This window comes from Lytechinus variegatus, chromosome 3, assembly GCF_018143015.1.
Source record: "Lytechinus variegatus isolate NC3 chromosome 3, Lvar_3.0, whole genome shotgun sequence".
NCBI lineage: Eukaryota > Metazoa > Echinodermata > Echinoidea > Temnopleuroida > Toxopneustidae > Lytechinus > Lytechinus variegatus.
In genome coordinates this window covers 19298679-19324088 of record NC_054742.1, presented here as the reverse complement: position 1 = coordinate 19324088, position 25410 = coordinate 19298679, and the positions used below count along the sequence as shown (strand labels likewise).

General features: G+C 33.7%; 1 protein-coding gene across 1 annotated transcript in view; it reads left to right on the top strand.

The window, feature by feature from the left end:
• LOC121410421 (histidine ammonia-lyase-like) overlaps positions 1-19245 on the top strand; it is a 28725-nt gene extending 9480 nt beyond the window's left edge. Inside the window, exons 5-20 of the mRNA XM_041602499.1 lie at positions 5959-6031; positions 6347-6413; positions 6875-7038; positions 7256-7395; positions 7673-7720; positions 8196-8247; positions 9140-9235; positions 9659-9813; positions 10166-10246; positions 10466-10531; positions 15683-15761; positions 16075-16161; positions 16613-16747; positions 17330-17438; positions 18021-18090; positions 18399-19245. Of these exons, the coding sequence (XP_041458433.1) occupies positions 5959-6031; positions 6347-6413; positions 6875-7038; positions 7256-7395; positions 7673-7720; positions 8196-8247; positions 9140-9235; positions 9659-9813; positions 10166-10246; positions 10466-10531; positions 15683-15761; positions 16075-16161; positions 16613-16747; positions 17330-17438; positions 18021-18090; positions 18399-18554 (1578 nt within the window). The 3' untranslated portion in view covers positions 18555-19245. The remainder of the gene's footprint in view (positions 1-5958; positions 6032-6346; positions 6414-6874; positions 7039-7255; positions 7396-7672; positions 7721-8195; positions 8248-9139; positions 9236-9658; positions 9814-10165; positions 10247-10465; positions 10532-15682; positions 15762-16074; positions 16162-16612; positions 16748-17329; positions 17439-18020; positions 18091-18398) is intronic.
• Positions 19246-25410: the final 6165 nt, after the last annotated feature.

Sequence of the window (25410 nt, the reverse complement as noted above, 5' to 3'; positions counted from 1 at the left end):
TGTTCGTATTAATTGGATTTTTATATATTGCTTATATAGGATATGCAAAGTGAAGTGTCCTGATAAGAGAATTCTCATCGAGATAAGTTGATATTTGTGTTACTTTTTAACGTTCACTTTATGTAATCAGCAGGACTTATAAACAGCTTGTTGAAATTTAGAGGACACCGAAACTACCAAAGCAAGTAATTTCCACGTAGTATCCAAAGTAAAGGATTATTTTGATATATTGTAACATTGACAGTGAAATGTCTCGATCCTGATAGTACCAGAAAACTTATTCAGGGTGACCAGACGTCCCGTATTTCCCGGGATTGTCCCGTATTTTCCTCCTGTGTCCCGGCGTCCCGACAAACCCTTCCCGGGACGCGCGTTTCCGTTTTACACCCTGGCGAAGGCATTTTCCGGAAAAGTAGCCAAAAGCGACTAGTGAAGAGTCTACACACGTCGCTGGTTGCATGCAAGCGTGCGACACAGGCGAGTCCACCACCGCATGCAATTTGCAGTTACTGATCAGAGCACATAGTTCCTCGGGACTTCATGTACAGAGAGAGCGGCAGTCAGGAGTGAAATCAATATACATCTCTTGCAGTCGCGTTGTTTATGATAGTTTTTTTCTAAAAATAAATTAAAATGAATAGAATGACAGACAAAATCAAAATAAACAGATACTTATAATGGAAAGACAAATTGAAGTTTGATGGATTGATACACTTAGAAGCCTGCCGAAAGATAGATAGAAGACTGATAAATAGATAGAGACAAGATAGACAGATAGATAGATAGAAATAGAGAGAGAGACAGAGAGAGAGAGAGAGGTGGATAGATAGATAGAAAGAGAGAGAAAGAGGGAGAGATGGAGATAGAGAAATTGAGAGACAGATAGATGTTAGATAGATAGAAAGATAAAGAATGACTAGAGCCGACAGGATAGACAAATTACAGATAGATAGATACATAGATAGATATATAGATAGAGAGAAATATAGAAAGACAGACAGATGGATAGATAGAGGATTTGAGAGATAGATAGATGTTAGATAGATAAAGATGGAGAGAGACAAAGAATATTAACAAATTAACAGATAGATAGATACTCTAGTTAAAAAAATAGATAGATAAATAGAGAGAATGAGAGAAAGACAGACAGATGGATAGATAGATAGGGAGAGATGGAGAGAATTTGAGAGATAGATAGATGTTAGATAGATAAAGAATGAGACGGAAGATTATCAACAAATTAACAGACAGATAGATACTGTAGTTACAAAAATAGATAGAAGATAGATAGATAGATGGATGGGGGAGAGAACTTGAGAGATGGAGATATGTTATAGATATATGGACGGAAAAGGAGAAATAGAGAAAAAGACAGACAGATGGATAGAAAGAGAGAGGGAGAGAGATAGAGAATTTGAGAGATAAATAGATGTTAGATAGATAAAGAATGAGAGAAACAGAGAAGACTGTAGTTTCATAGATAGATAGATAATAGATAGAAGAAAGACAGACAGATGGATAGAGAGAGAGAGAGAGCTGGAGGTCAGATAGATCAAGAATGAGAGAGAAGAGCGACAAATTAACAGATAGATACTGTAGTTACATAGGTAGGTAGAGAGAGAGAAATAGAGAAAGACAGACAGATGGATGGATAGATAGATCAAGAGAGAGATAGAGAATTTGAGATAGATAGATGTTAGATAAAGAATGAGAGAGACAGAGAAGATTATTAGATAGATAGATACTGCAGTTACAAAGATAGAGATATAATTTGAGAGATAGATATATAGACAGATAGAGAGAAAGACAGACATCAGCAAATCGGCAAGGCAAATGATCGACCTGGAAAGTTATAAGCTCAGCTGCATAAATCAAGTACGGTATGTTCTGCGGATAACTTCGGTGCGGACTTTGGATCGCGCGCCAAGCTGATTATGTAAACAAACGTAGACGTAGACTCTTCACTAGTCGCTTTTTGGCTACTTTTCCGGAAAATGCCTTCGCCAGGGTGTAAAACGGAAACGCGCTCCCGGGACGCCTATTTGTCCCATATTTCAGAATATTGAACAAAGTATAATTCATACATAGAAAAGTGAAGAGTTCATCAAATAACCAACAGATTACGAAGCAGAGATAACAATAAAATCGATACCTGTTAATTTTTGGAAGTTCTGCGGTGATTTTCTTGCTACCCAATACATTGCAAACGAACTGCCTCTTGCCTGTGTGTGGCAGGCTACTATAGCTAGGCATGTTAGATCAGAGCAGATTATCAATGGTTCCAAAAATCTCACATGATAAACAGTTTTTCCTCCCAAAATATCACAAAATCGGCAGGAAATTTGTATAATTATGTTATGGATTCTCAGATTACTGATTTGGTGGTGTAATCGGAGGAGAAAATTATTGAGTTTTTATAACTACTATCTAGTTGTTTCAGTTTTCGTTTTGAGTCTTGTTGTGATCAGTGCCCGGATAGGTGTGCGAACTTGTAATGGGATGAGAGATGCCTGTGAGCGATGCTGTGAAGAGTGACAATGTTTTATTTTGAACTTTGTTCATTTCTAAAACATTTTAGTTTTTTGAACTTTTTAAAATACATTTTAAACCAAAAATATAATTATAGATTTTTGTTAAAATGACTTTTGAACTATTTCCTCTTTCTTTTTTTGTTTTCCTTTCTTTTCTATCCTTCTTTCTTCATCCTTCTATCCTCCCTGCTTGCCTTTTAGTTCCATCTATCTTCATTTCCAATCTTTCCAATCTTTCTTTTTTTATCCTTTCTCTCTCTCTGTTCACTGTTTGTCTTTCCTTCTATCTCTTACTTTCCTTTTTTAAAAGTTCCTTGTTTTTATTTCCTTTATTCTCTCTTTCCTTAAAGGTCAAGTCCACCCCAGAAAAATATTGATTTGAATAAATAGAGAAAAATCAAACTAGCAAAACGCCGAAGATTTCATCAAAATCGGATGTAAACTAAGAAAGTTATGACATTTTAATGTTTGGCTTATCTTTCACAAAACAGTGATATGCACAACTCAAATGAGACAGTCGATGACGTCCCTCACTCATTTCTTTTTAGGTGGTCTGTCTCTGACAGATCACCTATTGATTTCGTCAGAATTTTCTTTATTTCTTTCTTTCTTTATTCTTGGCACCTATGTTTGTCGCCAACTTTTCTCGAAATTGGCTGAATCAATTTTGCTTATTTTTTCGTCATATATAGAATCTATCATAGAGACGGCAAAATAAGCTTTTCAAGGTCATATGGTAATGATGACGTCATCTACGCGCCATTTTGTAAAATTCTTCATTTGATCATATCTTCATTATCAATTATCAAAAATTAACAATATTTACATGACATTAACTTCATGTCAAGGGTCAACTGTCAATGTCATCAAAGGTCATGTAGAGGTCATGACGCGCGCGTACGCGCGCGTCAAAGGTAAAAAAATCGTCCAAATGACCTATAAATTTTTTTGGGTACGTTTCAGGTCATTTTAAGCATTTCAAAAATTTGCGCGCGCGCACGTATGCGCGCGCGTTTCCGCGCGTTACACCATAACACAACGCAGAAAAACCGTTTCTTTTAATATCATTGCATTGCTAATAAAATTCTGAGCAATTTGATACCTTGATCAACCTTCTACAACCATTAATATAGAAATTAACACCCATTAAAGTTTGCAGCACGTGTGCGCGCGAGCTCTCACAATAGGCCATATATGGGCAAAAACATGCCTATTGTAAATTCACTGTAGCTCTTTAAAAAGTCCGTTGACCCCCAATTTTTTTCATATATTGATAGAGTATTAGTTGTAGATTTGATTTCATGTCACCATTGTCCCTAAATTATATCGTGACGTCATCAAATAGGCGCCCAAACTAAAAATTTCATTTTTTTCAAAAATGACGTCATCAAATTTATGCAAATTTTGCTGTAACTTCTCGAATATAGATCATTTTTCGCCCAGATTTCTATATGTTGTAGTTTATAATGTACTCTTTCTCCTCAGTTAACATGAATATTCGTTTTGAGAAACGCATCATTGCGTAAAACAGCGATGAAAAGAGGCATGTCATTTTTCCTCATTTTGCGTGTAATCTCTATGGGACATGACTTTTTCCCAAAACTAGATTCGACATTCCTCTATTTCGTGAGCCATATCTCCATTTTTTCTAGTCAGCTTTCCTTGAGCTTTTAACATGTTGTAGCTGAGATTCTGGGCTATCGGAAGTGTGCCCTTCATTTTTTGATCAGATGCCGGGATCATGCCCGTATTTCACTTGCAAAATTGGAATTGTAATTCTCAAAATTGCTTACGTGTAATCTCTATGGGGAATATCGTGGCTCAATGGATAACGCATTTGACTTGCTTTCTCGAGGGCGGAGGTTCGATTCCTGGGGTAGAAAAGATGATTTTTTTTCATTTTTTTTTCTTTTTGCCACCTCTTACATGATCCTTTATGATAATTAAAAGGTATGAAAGTTAAAATTTAGCAAGATAAAACAGATTATAATTGTTTTTTTCATATCACATGTATTTTGTGTGTAATCTCTATGGGACATGACTTTTTCTCAAAACTAGATTCGACATTCCTCTATTTCGTGAGCCATATCTCCATTTCTTCTTGTCAGTTTTGCCGGAGCTTTTAATATGTTATAGCTGAGATTCTGGGCTTTCGGGAATGTACCCTCCACTCTTTGATCAGATGCCGGGATCATGCCCGTTTTTCACTTGCAATATTGGAATTGTAATTCTCAAAATTGCTTACGTGTAAAGTCTATGGGAAACATTAATAATCACATTGAGCAATGGTCAAAATTTATTTTTAGGATTTCTAGAATCATATCTAAATGATTCATTTTATACATTAGCCGACTCTGAAGAAAAATCATGACAGACCACCTAATTCGTCCGCATGACGAATTAAATTCTAGTGTTTTTTATTGTTTGAATTAAACAATATTTCATTATTTATAGATTTGACAATAAGGACCAACTTGACTGAATCATATAGTATTTAACAATACTCATTCAGAATGTTCAGGGTGGAATCAATCGTTGTTTCACTTGACAATGAGGAGAAAAATAGAATATTCCCTATTTTCTATGATAAAATACAAATGAAATAGTATGTGGATGATGTCATCAGTCTCCCATTTGAAGATCCACTGTGCATATAACAGTTTTGTGAAATAAAGCAAAAACTTAAAAATGTCACAACTTTCTTATTTTACATCCGATTTTGATGAAATTTTCAGTGTTATGCTTTTGGGATTTTTCTCTTTATTAAAATCATTTTTTGTTGGGGTGGACTTGTCCCTTTAAACGTTTTTGCTTCCTCCTCTTTTTCCTTTTGTTATTTCTCCCCTTCCATTATTTTCTTTCTTTTTTCATTTTCTCATCCCTTCATTCTTTCCTCCCTCTCTTTAATTCATCCTTTCTTTCATTCATTCATTCTTTATTTTTCCCTTTCAATTCTTTTCCCTTATTCTTTCTTTCCTCACCTCCTGTTTGCTTCTTTCTTTCAAGGAAAGACGGAAACCCTTTTTTCTTTCTTTTATTCTTTCTTTCATCCTTCTCTTATTCTAACTTTATTTCTTTTCATTTTTTTCTTGTTTCCTTAATTTTCTTTACTTCATTTTCCCCTTCATTTTTTTCTTTCTTTCCTCACAATATATTTTTCTTTCTCTCCTTCATTCTATCATGCACCTTCTCTTCCTTTTCTTTGTATTTTTTTGCAAGTCTAACACTGTGTATCCTTATTTGTTGATTTTTTAAATTATTTTCATTATGACCTGGCTCGGTCGATCAGCTCGTGCAGCGTGCTATGTCGATTGTCCTGTATTTCATTGTGTGAAATCTGGTCACCCTGATAGTACCAGAAAACTTATTCAGAGAAGAGAAAAAAAATCAATAAATGAATGAGATGTTTATTTTTTCACTTCTGTAGGTATCACCAGTTGCTTGGGAGAAAGTAGCTAAAGCTCGAGAGCTTGTGGACAACATCCTTAAAGAAAACAAAGGTATATCGTTATCTTGGCATGTTATGGGACTGTAGAATGGGGAACAAATACAAGATGATTTTTTTTTTAATAAACATGATATTGTAAATATTGATTGATTTTTACCCAAGTATTTGAAGATATGCACTCAGTAACATGAATGGTGATCAGGATATTTTTTTCTTGTTAAATCTAAATGTAATATTCTTTAAATGCATTTAATGCAGTTAGACACAAATAATTATTTTTTCAAAGTTATACATGTATATTGGCTATTGTTTTGCACAAATATTTTGGCATTCATTATATTTTATTTGTTCTTCTCTTTTTCATTAGTTGTTTATGGCATCAATACAGGCTTTGGGAAGTTTGCACGAGTTGTGATTGGACCTGATAAACTGAAGTAAGTATGAATCTACTATAGTATGTTTCAATTAGAGAGGGGAAGGGGTCATAAATTATTTTGTCAATAAATATACCTAAATCTGATGAGTTTAACCCAATATATTTGTGGCAATGACATAGAATCAAGTTATGAACCTATTGTGGAGACATAATCTATCGTGTCACCCTTGAATAGCATGATGGCATGTATCTATATGTCCATGGTTTTTGGAAGAATTTTTTTACTTGAAGATATTTTCATGAATGATACCATAAGCAGAAAATGGAAGCAAAAAGTGATGAATAGGTCAATTTGGATTGATTGTGGGCCATGGGGTCAAAACCTATTTCATAATTGATAGTCAATCCAGTCATTTGATATTAACCTAGCAGTAGTGATTTGTATTTTTTTTTTAAATGTATAAGATGAAAGTGAGTCACTTCTGTGAGAGAATATTCCGTCTTTCTTCCACTAATCAGGGAACTCCAAGAGAATTTGATTCGTTCACATTGTGTTGGTGTTGGTAGACCCCTATCCCCAGAACACACCCGTAAGTTGCTAGCCCTGCGGATTAACATCCTATCCAAGGGATTCAGTGGCATCTCGGTTCAAAACCTGGAGAAAGTCATTGCTGCATTTAATGGTGAGTTTGTAATGTTGAAAAAATTGATGTGCAATTAGTTAGAAGTTACCCTTAATTTAATTTTCACAATCAATATGGTCCACGTTATTTATTAAAATAAGATTAAAATAGAATTCTTATCCAAGTTTAAACTTATTTATTTCATATATATATGTTTTATATATCACATTTTCCTATTGTTTGGTTGATATTATGTTGTAACTTTCAATGTAATCAGCTTCCTGTCTGTCTGTGGTGCCATGCAAGGGAACAGTAGGAGCTAGCGGTGATCTAGCTCCATTATCACACCTTGCGCTAGGCATGATGGGAGAAGGAAAGATGTGGAGTCCAAAGAGTGGATATGCTGATGCCAAAGATGTAAGTTACTGGATTATCATTGTTATGAGAGATATGAAGTATTGAATATGCTTTGTGTGAAGGATAAATAAAGGGTCTAAAATTTGAGAAAAGGGGTATGTAGATGTCAACTTTTAGAAGCAATTGAGGGACCCCAAAAAAGTAAAGGGGAAAAGGGACATCATACAAGCTTTGTAAGTACAGCGTGATTATATTGATTATGAAACATTTACAAGGATTGAATATTCACACTATAATCCAACTGATACTTAAATGCATATATCTTTCTCTGTTGCAGGTTCTGAAAGCACATGGTTTGACTCCAATAGAACTTGGACCTAAAGAGGTATTCAAACATTAAGGGTCTCCAAAATATTATGTAAATCTGTACATATGTTGGAAATATGTGTCATGAATATTGATTAATTCAATTTCAGTCTAGAGTAAATCTCTGTGGTAGTGCAGAATGTTTTTTTGTTCATTTCTTTTTCAGGCAGTAGATGTGAGATTTGTGTTATTAAATTGTTTGTGTGTGGAAATTTTACATCAAAAAAAAATATTTAAAGATACCACCTAACAAAGTCTTATTTCCCTTTTGAGTTTTAAATCGCTACTTTCCTCCCATATCCATAGATATATTTACTCTTTTATGATTATTCATCTGTTATGTATTTTATTGTCAAATGATTCTCCACCTCTTGGAATGAAAATGAAAGAGATGGTTATATAGCAACATATGACCCAGAGGGGAAAGAGAGAAAAAAGATTATTTGCTTTTGATACTTATAGGATAAGGATGAACCTATCTTGTTTTTTTGCAGGGCATAGCTCTGATAAATGGCACTCAACTAATCACTTCACTTGGAGCAGAAGGTTGGTTTGTGGTCCCCTATTAATAAAGATATTATTTTCTTGTTTTTTTCGCTGGCTGCACTGTTGCATGCATATGTGGATCAATCTATCTCTACTTTATTTGGATTTTCCAATTGAACACATTGTTCCATTTATTTTTCACAGCAGTGCAGCCTGTGAGTGCTGACCTGTGCTTTCTTGTAAATTTGTCACTTATATTTTACATAGCTTTGCATGTTAGTAGTGTTTGTCTTTGATAATCAACTCTTGTGTATTACATGTAGGGAGCCCTAACAACAAGTTTGTGCTTTTTTTTTTTTGGGGGGGGGGCTCCCTAACCATTTCTACTTTGTATTGTCTTGTTGTATTGTTCTTTGAATATTACAATCTTTATCCGCTTTTAAGAATGTTTTAATCAATTAATAAAATGAAATTATGAATATCCTGCATGCCCTTTACCTTTGTCCTTAATTAAAGACTAACAATACAAACAGAACTATTATTTCAAGGTTACAAACGAGCAACTTTCAAATTACTAGAATAATTAAGGAAAGCAGCGTGCATATGCTCAATTTATAATAATGATTGATTTTTCTTAACATGATTCGAAGAATGTTTTTTGCCTCCGACTGAATGAACTGAAATTTGAAATACATACCTGCTTTGTTGAAATATTTCAAAAACAATAGACTTGATTTGATGTTGTGGCACTGTGTCTTCCACTCAATTTCTTTGTAAATTTGCTGCGGTTAATGGCAATACTCAAAGTCAAGTGATGAGAGAGAAACAAGAACATTTATCTTGTAAGATAGAGCTTTTTAGTTTCTTGGCTGATTCAAATTGTATTTATGTATTACATCCCCATGACATCTTGGGCAAAGAACTAATCCTATGATATATTACTCTGTTTCAGCTGTTGAACGGGCATATGCCATTGCTCAACAAGCTGATGTGATAGCTGCCTTAACCCTTGAGGTCTTGAAAGGAACAACCACTGCCTTTGAAAGTTGTAAGTTGAGTAATTATGTCATCCATAGTCCAATACTTGTAATATTTATACATAATATATTATACTCTGTGCTGCTAACCAGAAGATCATATATGCATTTAATCCAAAGTCTATTATGTAAGATAGATAAGGGCAATGTATATCTTACTTTTGTATTGAAGGGTGAAATATTGGGCGTTACAATTTTTTTTTTCACATTTGATTTTGAAAAAAAAAATTGTTTGTTTATATAGTTGTTGTTTTTGCACTGAAATACAATTTTTAGATTTGTCATATTTCATTTTTTTTCAGGTGAATGGGGTGGGGTGTCATATGTTTTCACTGTTTGTTTACAGTACTATTATTTGTTCAATTTTCCACCTTATTGATTGACAAAAAAAGCTTGAAAAGCTATCATTCTACTATTCCTAAACCTTTTTTCAGGTATCCATCGTACTAGACCTCACAAGGGACAGAGATTGGTTGCTAAACGATTCCAATCTATTCTTCATTCTGATGTTCATCCATCAGAGATAGCTATCAGCCATCGGTTCTGTGATCGGGTCCAGGATGCATACACCCTCAGATGCTGCCCTCAGGTATGGTTGCTATGGTTACCAACATGTCTGATGCGTTATGGGTCAACAAATTCAGACTTAATAGAATTATATTTCAGAATTTGTAGAATCAGATTAGCTGAGAACACTAGGATAATATGAAAAGTATTAATTATAAAATCTTTGAGAATTCAAAATAGTTGTTATTCACTGACACTTCGAAAACGAAAGAAGTTTATTGAACAAATCAAGTTGAAGTAAAAATAATGCAAATCAACAAACTTATTTAATTTTAATGAAAAAGGCATAGTATGTGTCACAAGTCCTTGTTGGTCTTATAGTGAAGGTGTATGTTGTCAATAATAAATTCATATTTTTCTGCTATTTGTCACAGGTTCATGGAGTGGTGTGGGATACAATTGAATTTGTCAAAGGCATCTTGACCACCGAGATGAATAGTGCTACTGATAATCCTGTATCCTTTAAGATTAAAAAAAAAAACATGTCCCATGTACAATTACTTGTAAATACTGTGATAATATGTGATTTGAAAAATAATATAATGCATTATTGAAAAACTAAATCTACTCAGAACCACAAACACTACAATACACTTGACATAATGCATGTCCAATGTTGACCTCTAATTTATATGGCAAATTGAAGTTATTTCCTGAATGTTGTCAATGATCAGATGGTGTTTGCAGACCAACACGAGATACTGTCTGCAGGTAACTTCCATGGAGAGTATCCAGCCAAGGTGAGAAATCATCCAGTAATACAGTATTCTTGACCATTTACCTCAAACTACCATTATTTGCATATAATTTAAAGGAGCCCAAATTCAATTTACAAATGGCACTTGCTAAATGTGGACGAGAAAAATAATTCAGTGGTATCGTTTCAAATCATGACCCTTTTGTTGTTATACCAACACCAGAATAAGATCAGAGTTTATTTGAATTCCATCAAAGTTTATGCTATATTTTCTATATGTACAAGTATTCTGTATTGCTGATGTGGTTTACGGTACACCATGTGGAGTGTTATAGAAGCAGTGGATAGAAGAAGAGAGGAAGTGGATAGGCGAGAAAGTGGAGATTTGAGAATAGAGTATTCTTTCTTGAGAATAGTCCTGAAAAGGACTGTAAACCAGAAGGAATGTTGAGTGAGAACAGCTTGAGTAGTAGAGCTGATGAGGAGATGCTGGCTTGCGTCGGCGAGTAGAGATGATGAGTAGTAGAGAGACTCGACGTTTCGGACAGGTTGACTGTCCGTCTTCAGGACACTTTCTCGCCTATCCACTTCCTCTCTTCTTCTATCCACTGCTTCTATAACACTCCACATGGTGTACCGTAAACCACATCAGCAATCGTACATGCCACCATGCAAACCTTCAAACAACATCCAAGTATTCTGTATGTTCTATGAGGTGCTTCAAAGCACTTTAGTGTGACTTGAAATCATATTTAATGCAAATGCACATTTGATATTCAACACATATTTACCTCACAGTCACATACATCCCCTTAACAAGATCTTGCCAATGATATGATGAATAGTACTGCTACCAATTGGGATGGATACACATCCTGCTATAATACAATAAGACATAATTTTGAAAGTTCTTATCGATAGAATGTAATATAATGAAAAAACAGTTTGTCTAATTTATTTTCAATATACGAAGGAGCCTTTAAATACTTTTTGCTGTCAATATCTTGCAAGTACATGCTCAGTGGTATTTATTTTAAATCATTTTAGTATATAACTGTCTCTGTATCCATTTTTCTCAAAGGCATTGTACTAGCCTTGATTCTCACCACATGTTTGCTTAATTTCGTTAATTGTAATCCAACAAGAAATGCTCTTTAATACCTGTATTGAATTTAATCGATCTGTTACCCGCAATTTTACACTGCATGTATTCCGATTTTTACTATTCTTTTTAATTTATGTTTGGTTCTTTGACCAAGGTTTATCGAGAATTTTTTATAGAATTATTTAGACAGGTTTCATTTCTTTATTCACTTTTGTGATTACAACAATTCTGGTTCTACTTTCTGTTAACGTAAAGGTGGCCAGATGCTCGCAGGTTATGACTTCATTGACCTCCCGTATGATTTGCTATCATTGTCATCATCATCACCACCACCATCATCATCATCATCATCACCACCACCATCATCATCATCATCATCATCACCACCACCATCATCATCACCATTATCACCGTCATCATACTGTTACGGCACAGAAAATTTACATACAAACCAGTTATCATATCTTCGATCTTAAAATCTTGGTAATATCATTTTTTCTTCACGAGTAATGACATAGACATTTTTTCTATTTTCAATACAAACAATGCATCATGTAATAAATATTACTCAACTGAAGATTTTACTTCTAAATTCAGAGACACAGAACACAAATTCAGTTTGCTTCATGTTAATGCCCGAAGTTTGAACAAAAACTTTGAATCATTGGAATCATTACTCTTTACTCTAAATAATTTCAAATTCTCCATTATTGGTGTCACGGAAACATGGCTTCATAATAATTCACCTAACATATTCAACTTGCAAAACTATAATCTTATTAGGCGAGATCGTGAAGATCAAAGAGGAGGTGGTGTAGCATTTTACATCAATGAACATTTGCAGTTTAAAATAAGAAAAGAAATATCATTAAAACAAAGTGAAACTTTATTCTTAGAAATCATGAAGCCGAAAGGCAAAAATATAATTATTGGGTTAGTTTACAGACCCCCTCATGGCAATGCAAATTTATTTTGCGAAGAGCTTGAAACATGCCTTCATACCATAACAAAAGAAGATAAACAAATATATTTAATGGGTGATTTTAACATTGACCTGTTATCCCAAAATAATGAAAACGATTTATTCCTACACACTATGCATTCATTTGGTTATTATCCCCACATAGATCAACCGACCAGAATTGATAGCCATTCATCAACACTTATCGACAACATATTTTCAAACATACTAAACAGAGATACTTCCAGCGGATTAATAATATCTGATATAGCTGATCATTTACCGGTTTTTTTATTATGTGATAATGATATTTCAAAAGAAAATTCACCTAAATCTACAATGTATAGTAAAGAAACACCAATCAATATTGAATCGTTTAAAAGTGATCTTGCGATTGAGGAATGGTTAGATGTATTTAATGAGTCAAATTCAGATATTGCTTACACAAATTTTAACAAAAAATTGCAGAAATATTACGATAAAAATTTTCCTCTATCACCTATCAAAAAAAGAAAAGCAAAAATGCCATGGATCACTAAAGCTATTCTACGATCCATACACACCCGAAATAAACTATACAAGACATTTTTAAAGAACCCTTCTATTCAAAACAAAAATAAATATAAAACTTATAGAAATAGACTAACCAATATAATTCGGGCTTCTCGCAAATTGTTTTATTCCCAGAAACTTAACAAAGTTAAATCAAACATGAAAGCCACATGGGAGATAATCAATGATTTGATTGGCAAGAAACCCAAAGTATTACCTAAAGACAATTTCACAGTTCATGCTGCTGCAATAAATTCAGATGATGTAGCTGATACCTTTAATTCCTTTTTCGTTAACATAGGACCCTCTTTGGCTAACAACCTTGCCAGACCAAACCAAAGTTTTGCAAAATTTCTTCCCACACCCATCAATTCTTCCCTATTCTTTAACCCCACAAATGTTCAGGAAATAATTGAAATAACAAAAAATCTCAAATCCAGCAAATCACAGGGATATGATAGAATTAGTACTTTCCTTCTTAAGCAGATCATACATTATATTGTCTCTCCATTGTGTCATATTTTTAATCTGTCGATCAGCACCGGTAAATGTCCAGATTCCCTAAAAATTGCAAAGGTAAATCCTGTTTTAAAAAAAGACAATCCACACGAAATAACAAATTATAGGCCTATTTCTATTCTCCCCAGCATATCCAAAATATTAGAGAAGATTATTTACAAAAGACTTTATAAGTTCCTAGATACTTTTCAGTTTCTAAATTCAAACCAATATGGATTCAGGAAAGGGCATTCAACTGATCAGGCTTTAGTACAAATATACGATAAAATTACAAATGCAATGACAAATAAAGAACACATAATAGGAGTATTCATGGACCTAAGCAAAGCATTCGACACTCTTGACCACCAGATTTTACTTAAAAAACTTGAAAATTATGGAATTCGGGGAATCGCACTATCATGGTTTGAGAGTTATTTGTCTGATAGAAAACAATATGTCACTCACAACAATATTTCTTCTAACTTTCAGTCAATAAAATGCGGAGTTCCACAAGGATCGATCCTTGGCCCCTTACTTTTCCTTATATATATTAATGATTTGACTACTGTAACGCCTTTATTATCATTTGTATTATTTGCCGATGACACAAACATTTTTTGTTCAAACACTAGTTTAGAAACTTTAGTAGATACATTTAATCGTGAATTACCTAAACTATCTTTATGGTTTAAATGTAATAGGCTCTCACTTAATATAGACAAAACAAACTTTATGTATTTTACGCATACAAGTTCACATATTACTGAGTTTCCATACGACATAAGCATAGATAATATTCCACTCAAAAGGAAAAAAGAAACAAAGTTTTTAGGTGTCACAATAGATGAACATTTAAATTGGAATGAACATATACGTTGTATAACTACTAACATCTCCAGAAACGTAGGTGTACTTTACAAAATTAAAAACATAATTCCTCATACTACACTCGTTCTACTATACAATTCATTAATATTGCCGTATATATCGTACTGCAATATAGTTTGGGCAACGTGTGCAAAAACTAAAATTAATATAATATACTTATTACAGAAAAAAGCAATTCGAATTTGTACTAATTCGCAATATTTATCACACACAAATCCATTATTCCATAAACTAAAGACTCTAACTATTTTTGACATAAACTCATTTCAAAGCTTACTGCTTATGTTCAAATACGTAAATAACATGCTCCCACCTTCATTTCACAATTTTTATACTATGAACACATCTATCCATTCATACCCTACGCGGAACTCTTCTAATTTCCATTTAATCAACCCCAAATTGCTTATTGCACAGAGATCCATAAGACACCATGGTCCTGATTTGTGGAACTCTCTACCTGAATCTATAAAAAGATCCACGTCTCTTTACTCATTTAAGGCAAACGTTAAATCTATGTTGATATCAGAATATTTGAAGTAAAATTTCTGTGTCGATGTGTCATCATTAAAGCATCATCACCATCATCCTCTCCATCGCCTTCATCTTCACCATTTCACCATCATCTTCATCCTTATCATCTCCATCTTCATTGCTCAAATTACATTACTGCTGTTTTTCATGAAATGAACTGTTTATCGATTCTGCTGTATTAATGTATTATATTAATCAATGAGTTCTAACCTGGGGTTGTCATTTTTTCAAGCAATCTGCTTATGATGACAATCCTTCTGCAAATTGTAAATGTTAACTAATTTGGTATGAGATCAGTTTTGTTTGTAATGATAATTTTAGTACATTTAGTTATGATTCATGCCAAAAAAAGTTCTCAATATACTATGTTTGTTATGTTATGGAAAATGTATTATATACGAATGATGTAATTGCAGAAGTAAACAATAAAATCAAATCAATCAAATCAATCAATCAATATCTTAGTCACATTTGCTCTATGGCGGCCATACGGCAAGTCAAAAACAGCCGTTATAACATTTTTTGTACCAGCTCAGATCAGTGGTTTGAATGAAAATAAATAAAAAGGCTATTTTAATTCTCATCAAATGGCCACCATAGAGCAAATGTGACTGAGGTATTAATGATTTGATATATTTGTCATGATCATACAGGTACTGGACTATCTTGCTATTGGGATCCATGAACTGGCAAGCATTAGTGAACGTCGTATTGAGAGACTCGTCAACCCTCGTAAGCTGCTAAATTTCTTCCATTACACTACTAAAGCACAATTATAAACTGTTAAAAATATCAAAATGCAAATAAAATATGCATTTTGAACTCTTTAAAAGTCATGCTCCTTATCAATGATGTGGCAAGAATTTTAAGTGGAGCATAATCAGTTAAAGGTACGAGATTATATTTTCCTTACTATTTTATAAAAGTTCCTTTTGAAATCTTTTGGGGTTCCCTGCATATGGACTATTCCCCCTTTGATGTTTCAGTAAAAGATGAAGCTTTGACTGTAATGAATTCTCATACTTTTTCTCACCCTGTTAAATAGATCTGAGTGAGCTTCCTGCATTCTTGACCAAAGAAGCAGGTCTTAATTCAGGTTTCATGATCGCACACTGCACTGCAGCAGCATTGGGTAAGTCTGTATGTTTCACTGCAATCCCTTCTTTTTGTTTTTTTTTAAATGATTTCTCCAATGTATTTTCGGAAGCATTTGTGAATCACAAACTACTTTAACTACCATATCAACAATTATATGATCTTATCTCTTTACACCTCTGTGTATATCCACCTTCTTACCATCTCCTTTAATGTAAATGTTATGGTTTGCTGTAATTGATTGAACTAACCAAAATAATAATAACTTGATGCAATGCTATCGTACATGCATGCTGAAAGGTGTGTACATGTAGTATGAGAGTCACCTTTTCAGTTGTTTCTTATATGATTTTGAGGGCATTTGAAGAGCAGTCCTTTGAAATGAGTTGTTCTTCTATAATATTCTACCTTAAAAGAACCATAGCTCATAATATTCCTTTTCATTTCTCCTTTGATTGGTATGTCTCCTTCTATTTGTGCTACACCAGTATCAGAGAACAAGGTATTGACTCACCCAAGCTCAGTTGATTCTCTATCTACTAGTGCTGCTCAGGAGGATCATGTCTCTATGGGAGGTTTTGCTGCAAGAAAGTGCCTTGAAGTCGTTGAGCATGTTGAACAAGGTGACCAAAATTTATTGTAATTTTTTTCATTTAAGTACTCTTTTTTTTTTCAAAAGAGTGTGTTTTACCAGGTATTTAGGATCTAGAAGAAGATTAAAGACATTCTTATTTGAGTTGAACTTGCATAAGATTATGATTTCACTGATATTGTGATGACCCTCTTGAAATTCATATTGCCATGTACAAACAGATGTGTTCCAGTTGTCAAATTTAAGAAATCCTAAATTTATTCATAGCATTTATGTAAATGGACATGTACCAAAACATAAGTTTTATCTTGAAATCTAAATTAGCTTGCTTTGGCCAAGTGGAGAGAGTTTGTGATTGGTAGTTAATGTGTAATTTTTCTTAAAAGACTAACTTCTTCCTCCTTTTCTTCCATTTCTTTCATATGATCTGCCAGTATGCAGCATCTACATACATGTATAGCTGAAATCACACATGACTAAACTAAGCCTACTAGATGAAACACAAAAACAAAACCAATTATAATAGAACTGCAATCTGGCAAATGTTAGGCATTCCTTAGTTTTATGATGATAATTCCATTAAGGATGTTGTATGTTAATTAAATCCTAACAGTACTTGCTATTGAGCTGATGTGTGCCTGTCAAGGTATAGAATTCCTGCGACCACTGACCAGCACTGCACCTCTGGAGGCTGTTCACAAGTTGGTTAGGAGCGTTGTCCCGTAAGTTTTTTTTTTTTTGCATCTTTTACACCTATGAGTTGAGTTAGCATGACTTTAGAAATAAAAATGAAATTTCATTTTTTTTTCTAAAAAGGGGGGGGGTGATCAACATTTCTTACTTTTACTTATAGTGACAAACTAGCAGATATCCAAAACAGACATAAGAAAAGTCTCAAGTTTTTTACCTTTTCAGCTGGGTTCACAAGTTGATTATTATGGTTTTCTGTTATTTTCAGTATTAGGCAATCAATACCGGTAAGCTATTAAGATGCACTGGTAAAAAGTTAAAAAAGTTGTCAGCTTTAATTGTGACTCCAACTCTTCATGACTGATCTTTAACTGGTTACCTTCAATTTCATCTGACTTTGATTGAATCATTCTGCATATACAATATATTAATATATATATATATAGTTTTATTCATATAATTGATCAAAAATATAAAACTGCTAATTACATATAGATAATTTAAATGAATTTGTTTTTGTCTCTGGCTGGGTCTTTTTATTCATCTGTCTGTGGGCCTATCTCTGTCTCTGATTGTCTATCTCTCTATATTTCTCCCTTTATTACTCTCAATAGACCTCTCGAGCGTGACCGTCATCTTTCACCCGACATGGAAGTCATTACCAACCTACTCCGAGAAAATAAGGTAACAATTACTCATTCTATAACATTCCTACAACTCTCCTATTCTAAGTTTGTTCAGGTGCAGTAACCGTTAAAAAATTAGTCCATACTACTAAAGAGACTTACAGGCCTAGGTGTATATTGACTAATAATTTCCAACAAGCTGAGAAAGGTTGAAATTGAATCTTGTTTTTAAATATTGATTTAGTACTCCTTTTGCAACTGATTCTCCATTACCTCATGCAGTATACACTGATATATTATACCTTGATTCCCTTCATTCTGTTGTGTTATTGAATCACAAAAAGGATTTTCTTTTTTTGGTTGTAGGTTTGGGAGGTGGTGAAACCATACATGGATACTTACGAGTCTGAACAGCTTAAAGAGACCAAGGTCCATTCCCCAACATCTAGCATTCTTGGGAAAACTACTCGCTCTAACAAACGTAAGCGAACCAAGAGTTTAAGCAAAGCAGAAAAGGCCTAAAAGATGGAGACATCATGCCACGCCATGTCTAAAACTATGTTCCATCAGATTATTTGACATAGCATTGATAGTAAACACACATTCCTGTATTTCAATAATTTGCTGCTTTTTAAATGTATCATCTTTGTAAGAAATAAACTCCCTGTCGATAACTTCTCTTCTGTGTGGTTTTTGTCCATAGTTATGATAGTGACACATATATGCGTACTTGATGCATTCCAATTTTACATTTAATGCAATAGTTTGCCAAATATTTGGTAAAACACAAAACCAGAACATATTTCCATTCTTGTTTGATGCATGTAACAAGATTTGTGTACCTTAATGTCTTCCAATTCATGTTATGGATAAAAGCATGCTGCCAAAGAAGTATATTGTGATTTTTCTCTTCCAAAAATATATTGTAAATTTGCAATAATAAATGTTTATAAAAGAACAAGGCTGAAGAATTGGCTGAAAACATGTGCAGGTGTACATAGAAGGCTATATAAAAGTGTACAATGGCTGAAAACAAATGCAGGTGTACATAGTAGGCTAAAAAAACAATGTACGTTGGCTAAACAAGTGCAGGTCTACATAGAAGGCTGACAAAATAATGTACGATGGCTGAAAACAAATGCAGGTGTACATAGATAGGCTAGAAAAATGGTGTACGATGGCTGAAAACAAATGCAGGTGTACAGAGAAAGCTGAAATATTAATGTAAGATGGCTGAAAACAAGTACAGGTGTACATAGAAGGCTGAAAAATAATGTACGAAACATAGTAACCATGTGTAACAAAGAATGTTTGAAACTTTTTAGGAAATATTTTCGTTTTGTTCAACATTTCGTCTAGAAATATATCTGAATATCTAAATTCTTAGGCTTAGGATCGAGGAATAAGCTGAAGTCAAGTATGTGCAGAAAACCTTGAAATTAATTTAGAAAGCCTATTAGATTATGTAGTACAAGGTTTTTATGATTTATTTTGCTTAGATTGGCTGAATGACTGCTTGACAAAGGATATGAAAAATCAAACTAGAACAAAACAATGCAGAGTTGTTGGTGATAAAAACGTGTTTATTTCTCCTTTACTTTGATATCCATGACCTGCCTCTGATGCATCATTACTATATACTGTATTCATTTGAATAAAAATTGCAAAACACAGCAAGTTGAATTACAGATTGATGCTCATAAAATTACATTATCACCATTAAGTTATGTAATGATAAAATGCATTATTTGTCTCATATGTCTATTGATTGTTTGAAAGATTGCTTTAACACTCCAAGCTTTTTAGCAGTGCAGTGATTGGTTGAAAGTAGTCATCTTCATTGACATTGAAAATGTCTAGTAATATGGGAGAGTGTAAACAAATCAATGGCTTGTGGAGAAAATTCTCTGAAACGAAAGTGAGTTTTAAAGTGACAATTTCTTGGGTTTGCATTTATCATATAAGGATGGTTTAAGGGAGATTTAGTGTTAGGAAGAAGTGGGGCCTATAGCAGTTTAAATATTACTGCCTTTATATCATGTACTTGTAAATGTATAATCATATTAACAGTTGACTTTCACATAGATTCTCTTCGCTGAAATATTGAAATATATTACTGTCCAAATGAGTTTATTTGAACTACAATTTTCATTAATGTTTTGAATGTGCTTTAGTGTGTGTTCCTGTTTTTAAGAGATTAATTTGTTATTCGATATGATAACATTCTTATTTGATTTTTTTCTAGCTTTAATATATTTTTTTATTTAATTCATCCAACCTCAAAAGTGAATGGGTGAGTTTCATCAAGATGGGCTCTAATAAACTTCATATCTAGGGTCTGTGTATTTGTAAATATTCTTTTGAAATGTGAACTGGCAGTCATTTTAAAGCTTGATTATGTCCTTGAATATGCATACATATGCACTTCCCAAAATGGCATTTTTATGTAATCAATTGAAGATTTTAATCAACTTGTATTCTTCCATTCAAATCAAGTTTAAGTGCTTTCCTGCTTATTTCCGCTGAACTATTTATCAGCATTCAGTTTGTTACAAATTATAAATTGTGATTTGTATTCAAGAAATCTGTATTCAAAGTTGTGTGTCAAACAATGATAATTTGATGTGAATTATATTCTTTCAATTTCAAAATATTCAGCAACTCATCATGTTTCCATTGTTGTGTTTTCTCACGTGTTATAAAAAGGTCCAAGACCAAGTTACCTGATGTCAAAATCAAAATACATCAGGTTATGTCAGCAATAGAATGAAAGCTTGGGTGCTTTCCTTTTTTTCAACAAAGAGAAGCCTCTCACATTGAGCACATTTTCATTCACTGTAAATTACATCTGGATTTAAGTTGGAAAAAAAATTGTTTCAAGTCTCACATAAGTCACATTTCTCCCAAGTCAAACAAGATTTTAATTTTCCCCAAGTTATTTGACCCCAGCAGAGTCAACACAAACATGAAAAAGAAAGATGTGTACCACATTACCTTAGCATGTCTCCATGTGCTTTGGGAAGTAAAAAGAAGATAATTTAGTAACAGAGAGAGATCAGCCTGGCATTACATTGGTTTAAATTGAGGCAGATGAATGAAAAATATTTAGTTTCCTGAAAATAAATCAAAGAATTATAGGTTGGTGTTTCATAAGGCTGTTCAAAGACCTGAACCTTATCTGGTGACCTGTTTTGTTTTGTTTTTTTGGTGCCATATCTAATTCGCAACCATTTTCATTCCCATCAGCTAAATTTGAAGTAAAATCTTCACAAGAATCTCAACAATATGTTTTTATTTTGTGAAATTTGATTACAGAGAGAGGAATTCACTAATACAATCTGTGGGAACCTGGGATAGATCATTAAGCACATGAACGGGTCAATGGTTTGTTCATGTATGAAACTTGTGAACAGCTTTATGCAACTGCCCTCAGAGTTAGGAATTTCCTGACATTTTTTTATTTACATTTATCTCCAAATATAAAATCCACACATGAATTTTATCAGAAAGTTAGAGATAATTTTTTATATGCATTGTTACTTCACAATCAGTTGGAAATTATTCAGTTTACTGATGTTTATATGAACATAAGAAATATTGTTAATGGACAGGTTGCTATTAATACCACAACAAAAGAAATATTGACACCATTGAAATACGATTTGTCATGTTTTAATCCCAAATAGGAAGCACAGCAATGGAAATTAGATTTACTTTACATTTTGTAGGTACACTTTATATTATTTCAGGAATTTTCATGAATATGGAATATACACAAGAACTATTTTCATTTAATAAAGGGCAGTATGAAATGGCAGTTTCTATGAATTCGCACTACTTCCAGTATACAAAACAAAATTAATGAAGTAGAAATAATAAAGACTGAAAACTTTGTTCAGAGATGTAACCCTCATACAGCCTCAAAAGGATTCATCTACATGTATTTATTGATCAGTACACTTATCAGTATTTCAGTATTATATGCAATTACTATTCTCAGTATAGATCAGTTCATTAGTAAATTGCACTGCTTAAACAACCTTTATACATAACAGGACTAGCCCTACTCGTTTATTCAAAAGATTACAAAACTCACTGCAATGAAAATAGGGCTTTATATCAATGAATACTAATATGCAAATATCATTGACTCGTCTCCTTCATCATTACTTCATAGCATATCTTTGCTGTTTCAAAAATAAAATGTGTACACCTCTTCATCTCTTTTTTGTCGAAATGAATTAACAGTCAAATGTTTACACTTTTTGTTTGACGTGTATTCTGCAATATCTTGAAGTTTCTTTGAGCTTACTTGGAACAGGAAATTCACTCCATACATCGGAAAAAATGTATATATTACAAAACAATCATACATAATCAGTGTTTTATGTATTCAAAGGCACTTTAAGGTTAAGAAATTGTAGTTTTCATTAAGAAAAGTTATTAGATTTATGTGAAAATGAAATAAACACTGACATCTCAAATTGAATTCTAGATTATCATTTATATTGGCATTCAATATTCAGCCAGCTGTCAGAAATAAGCTTACTATCTGTATAATACTAAAATGTACTATTCTAGAATATGTAAGAACACAAGCATTACATATTACCAAATATTCAATTCTAAGTATACATATCAATTTGATCATACATATGAACATAATTTGGTAGATTACCAAAACGACTTGATTGTCATTACACTAAAGGAATGTGTCAATATGAAAGTCATTGCGATACATTATTCACGTTAAAAACCAAAAATGCAGTTTTATCAAACCACTATCCCTATGTCCACATTTATTACATTCAATGCTAAGTATAATCTAATTAAAAGAGAAAATTTTCATTCTTACTACACTAGACAAAACACACATATTTGCACCCCAATCCTGAAATCAAACATGCTGTCTTTAAGCTCGATCACAGTGAATGGTTCAAAGCTTTGGAATAATATGCCATCCATCCGACCTGAAGAACTCACCTTCATTAAAATACGTTAAAAAATATTACAAGCTCACATTGAATAATAGCATATTACACCAGGGTATCCATTTGTGTATGTAGTTGTTTTGTGCTGGGCCGGGGGGGGGGGGCACTTCCATTCACGAATGGATACCATGCGCGACCATGGGGTCTCGAAAAGCACCCTAAACACGTAATTTCCATATTCTGAAAATGCACCCCTTAACAAGTATTGGCGTGTGAAACCCTACCCTTGACAAGTATTGGAAACAAAACGATACTCTTGGCAATTATTCCCTGAAATGAACCCCTTAAACAAGTACAGGAATGTTTTATTGTTACGGGTCCTTCGGTCGTCGGCTTTACCTTATTTGGTTTAGTACGAACCCACTTCTACACCTCGCGCAAATAGGACTCTGAACACGTAGTGTTGGGGCAAAAAGGACATCCTTTATAAAACATTTTAATTTTGTTTTATCATCCCCGCAAATTCGACCCTAAACACGTAATTTTCCTAGCGAAATAGATACCATTTTTTCATTATTTTTGTGTTTTTGACATCCTTATCACGTTATGTACGTAACGTGCCCTATCGTGAAAAGGAAATCCTTTTTACGTGTTTTTTTGGTCGCGCATGGTATCCACTCGACAATGTAAGTGCCCCCCCCCCCCCCCCCCGTGTGTGGTTGTCTGGCCTTAAAGAATCTCTCCTTTTATTATATACTTGCATATTTTTATCCAGTCTCTCTTGCTCATCTTTTCTACTTTGGAGCTCATTTTATTTTTCACTTCTCTCCTCTCTCTATCTTTCACTTTACCTTTATTTCCTTTTACATCTACCTGTTCTCCCAGCTTTTTTCTCTTCTCTTTACCCATCTTTCTAGCCTCTTGCTATTTTTTTCTTATTCAGGCTACCTTGCCTGCAGGCTTCTACTGAGGCCCTTTTAGGTGTGCCTCACAAGCCTTTCATTATTTTTAGAACACATTTTTTTTTCTTTTCACTGTAATGTCTATTTAACATGTATTTTGTTTTACCTCAGTGCATTATGGACCCGGGGGGGGGGGGGCACTTCCATTCACGAGTGGATACCATGCGCGACCAAGGGGTCTCGAAAAGCACCCTAAACACGTAATTTCCATATTCTGAAAATGAACCCCTTAACAAGTATTGACGTGTGAAACCCTACCCTTAACAAGTATTGGGAAACAAAAACGATACTCTTGGCAAATATTCCCTGAAATGAACCCCTTAAACAAGTACAGGAATGTTTTATTGTTACGGGTCCTTCGGTCGTCGGCTTTACCTTATTTGGTTTAGTACGACCCCATCTTCTACACCTCGCGCAAATCGGACTCTGAACACGAAGTGTTGGGCCAAAAAGGACATCCTTTATAAAACATTTTAAATTTTGTTTTATCATCCCCGCAAATTCGACCCTAAACACGTAATTTTCCTAGCGAAATAGATACCCTTTTTTCATTATTTTTGTGTTTTTGACACCCTTATCACGTTACGTATGTAACGTGCCCTATCGTGAAAAAGACATCCTTTTTACGTGTTTTTTTGGTTGTGCATGGTATCCATTCGTCAATGTAAGTGGCCCCCCCCCCCCCCGGATTATGGAACATCTACATATTCTGTGTTGAGCTGCTTTTCATTGTTATCTTTGTACTGTTTATACTGTATTTACATTGTTTTAAGAGCCTTTTTAATTGGCTTGTGAAATAAAGATGAAATGAAGATAAAATAAATTACCAAAATTTGGTGCGGATCGGTCCATTGGGGCCTGAGATAATTATGACCTCCTGAATGCATATTTAGCCCCATTGTAGTCAATGTAGTAGTATTAACCTGGTTCTAAAAGTTAGAAACCAGGCCAATATTCACTTCAATGGGCTAAATATGTATTCATGAGGTCATATCTCAGGCCCCCATGGACCAATTCATACCAAATTTTGGTAGTGGAGGTATTTCATCATGCTCTACCTTCAATCAAAATACTGAAATGCAAAATTTGAAAATTGACGATGTCACACTTCTTTACTCTATATGTACGCACTGTATAAAAAAACATAAAGTCAGTGCATGAAATAAAAAACATGGATTCAAACTACCGTGAATTCAGGATGTTGAGGTTGTAAATCAACTTCATTGATATTTATATTTGCAGTATATTCTCCTTCATAAGCAGGGAAGGGTGGGGTAAATAAGGTCACATATTTTTATAATTCCAATTGTATCTTTTTAATGTAAAGCAGTAGAAACATGATACGATGTCTATTACTAGATCTAGAGTAGACCAACATGATTCATTGGAAATGTCATAACTATTCAGCCTATTTTGCATATTAATGAGCCATACATATATTTGCCCAATTAAAATTGGGCAAATGAGGCTACCTAACAAAAACCC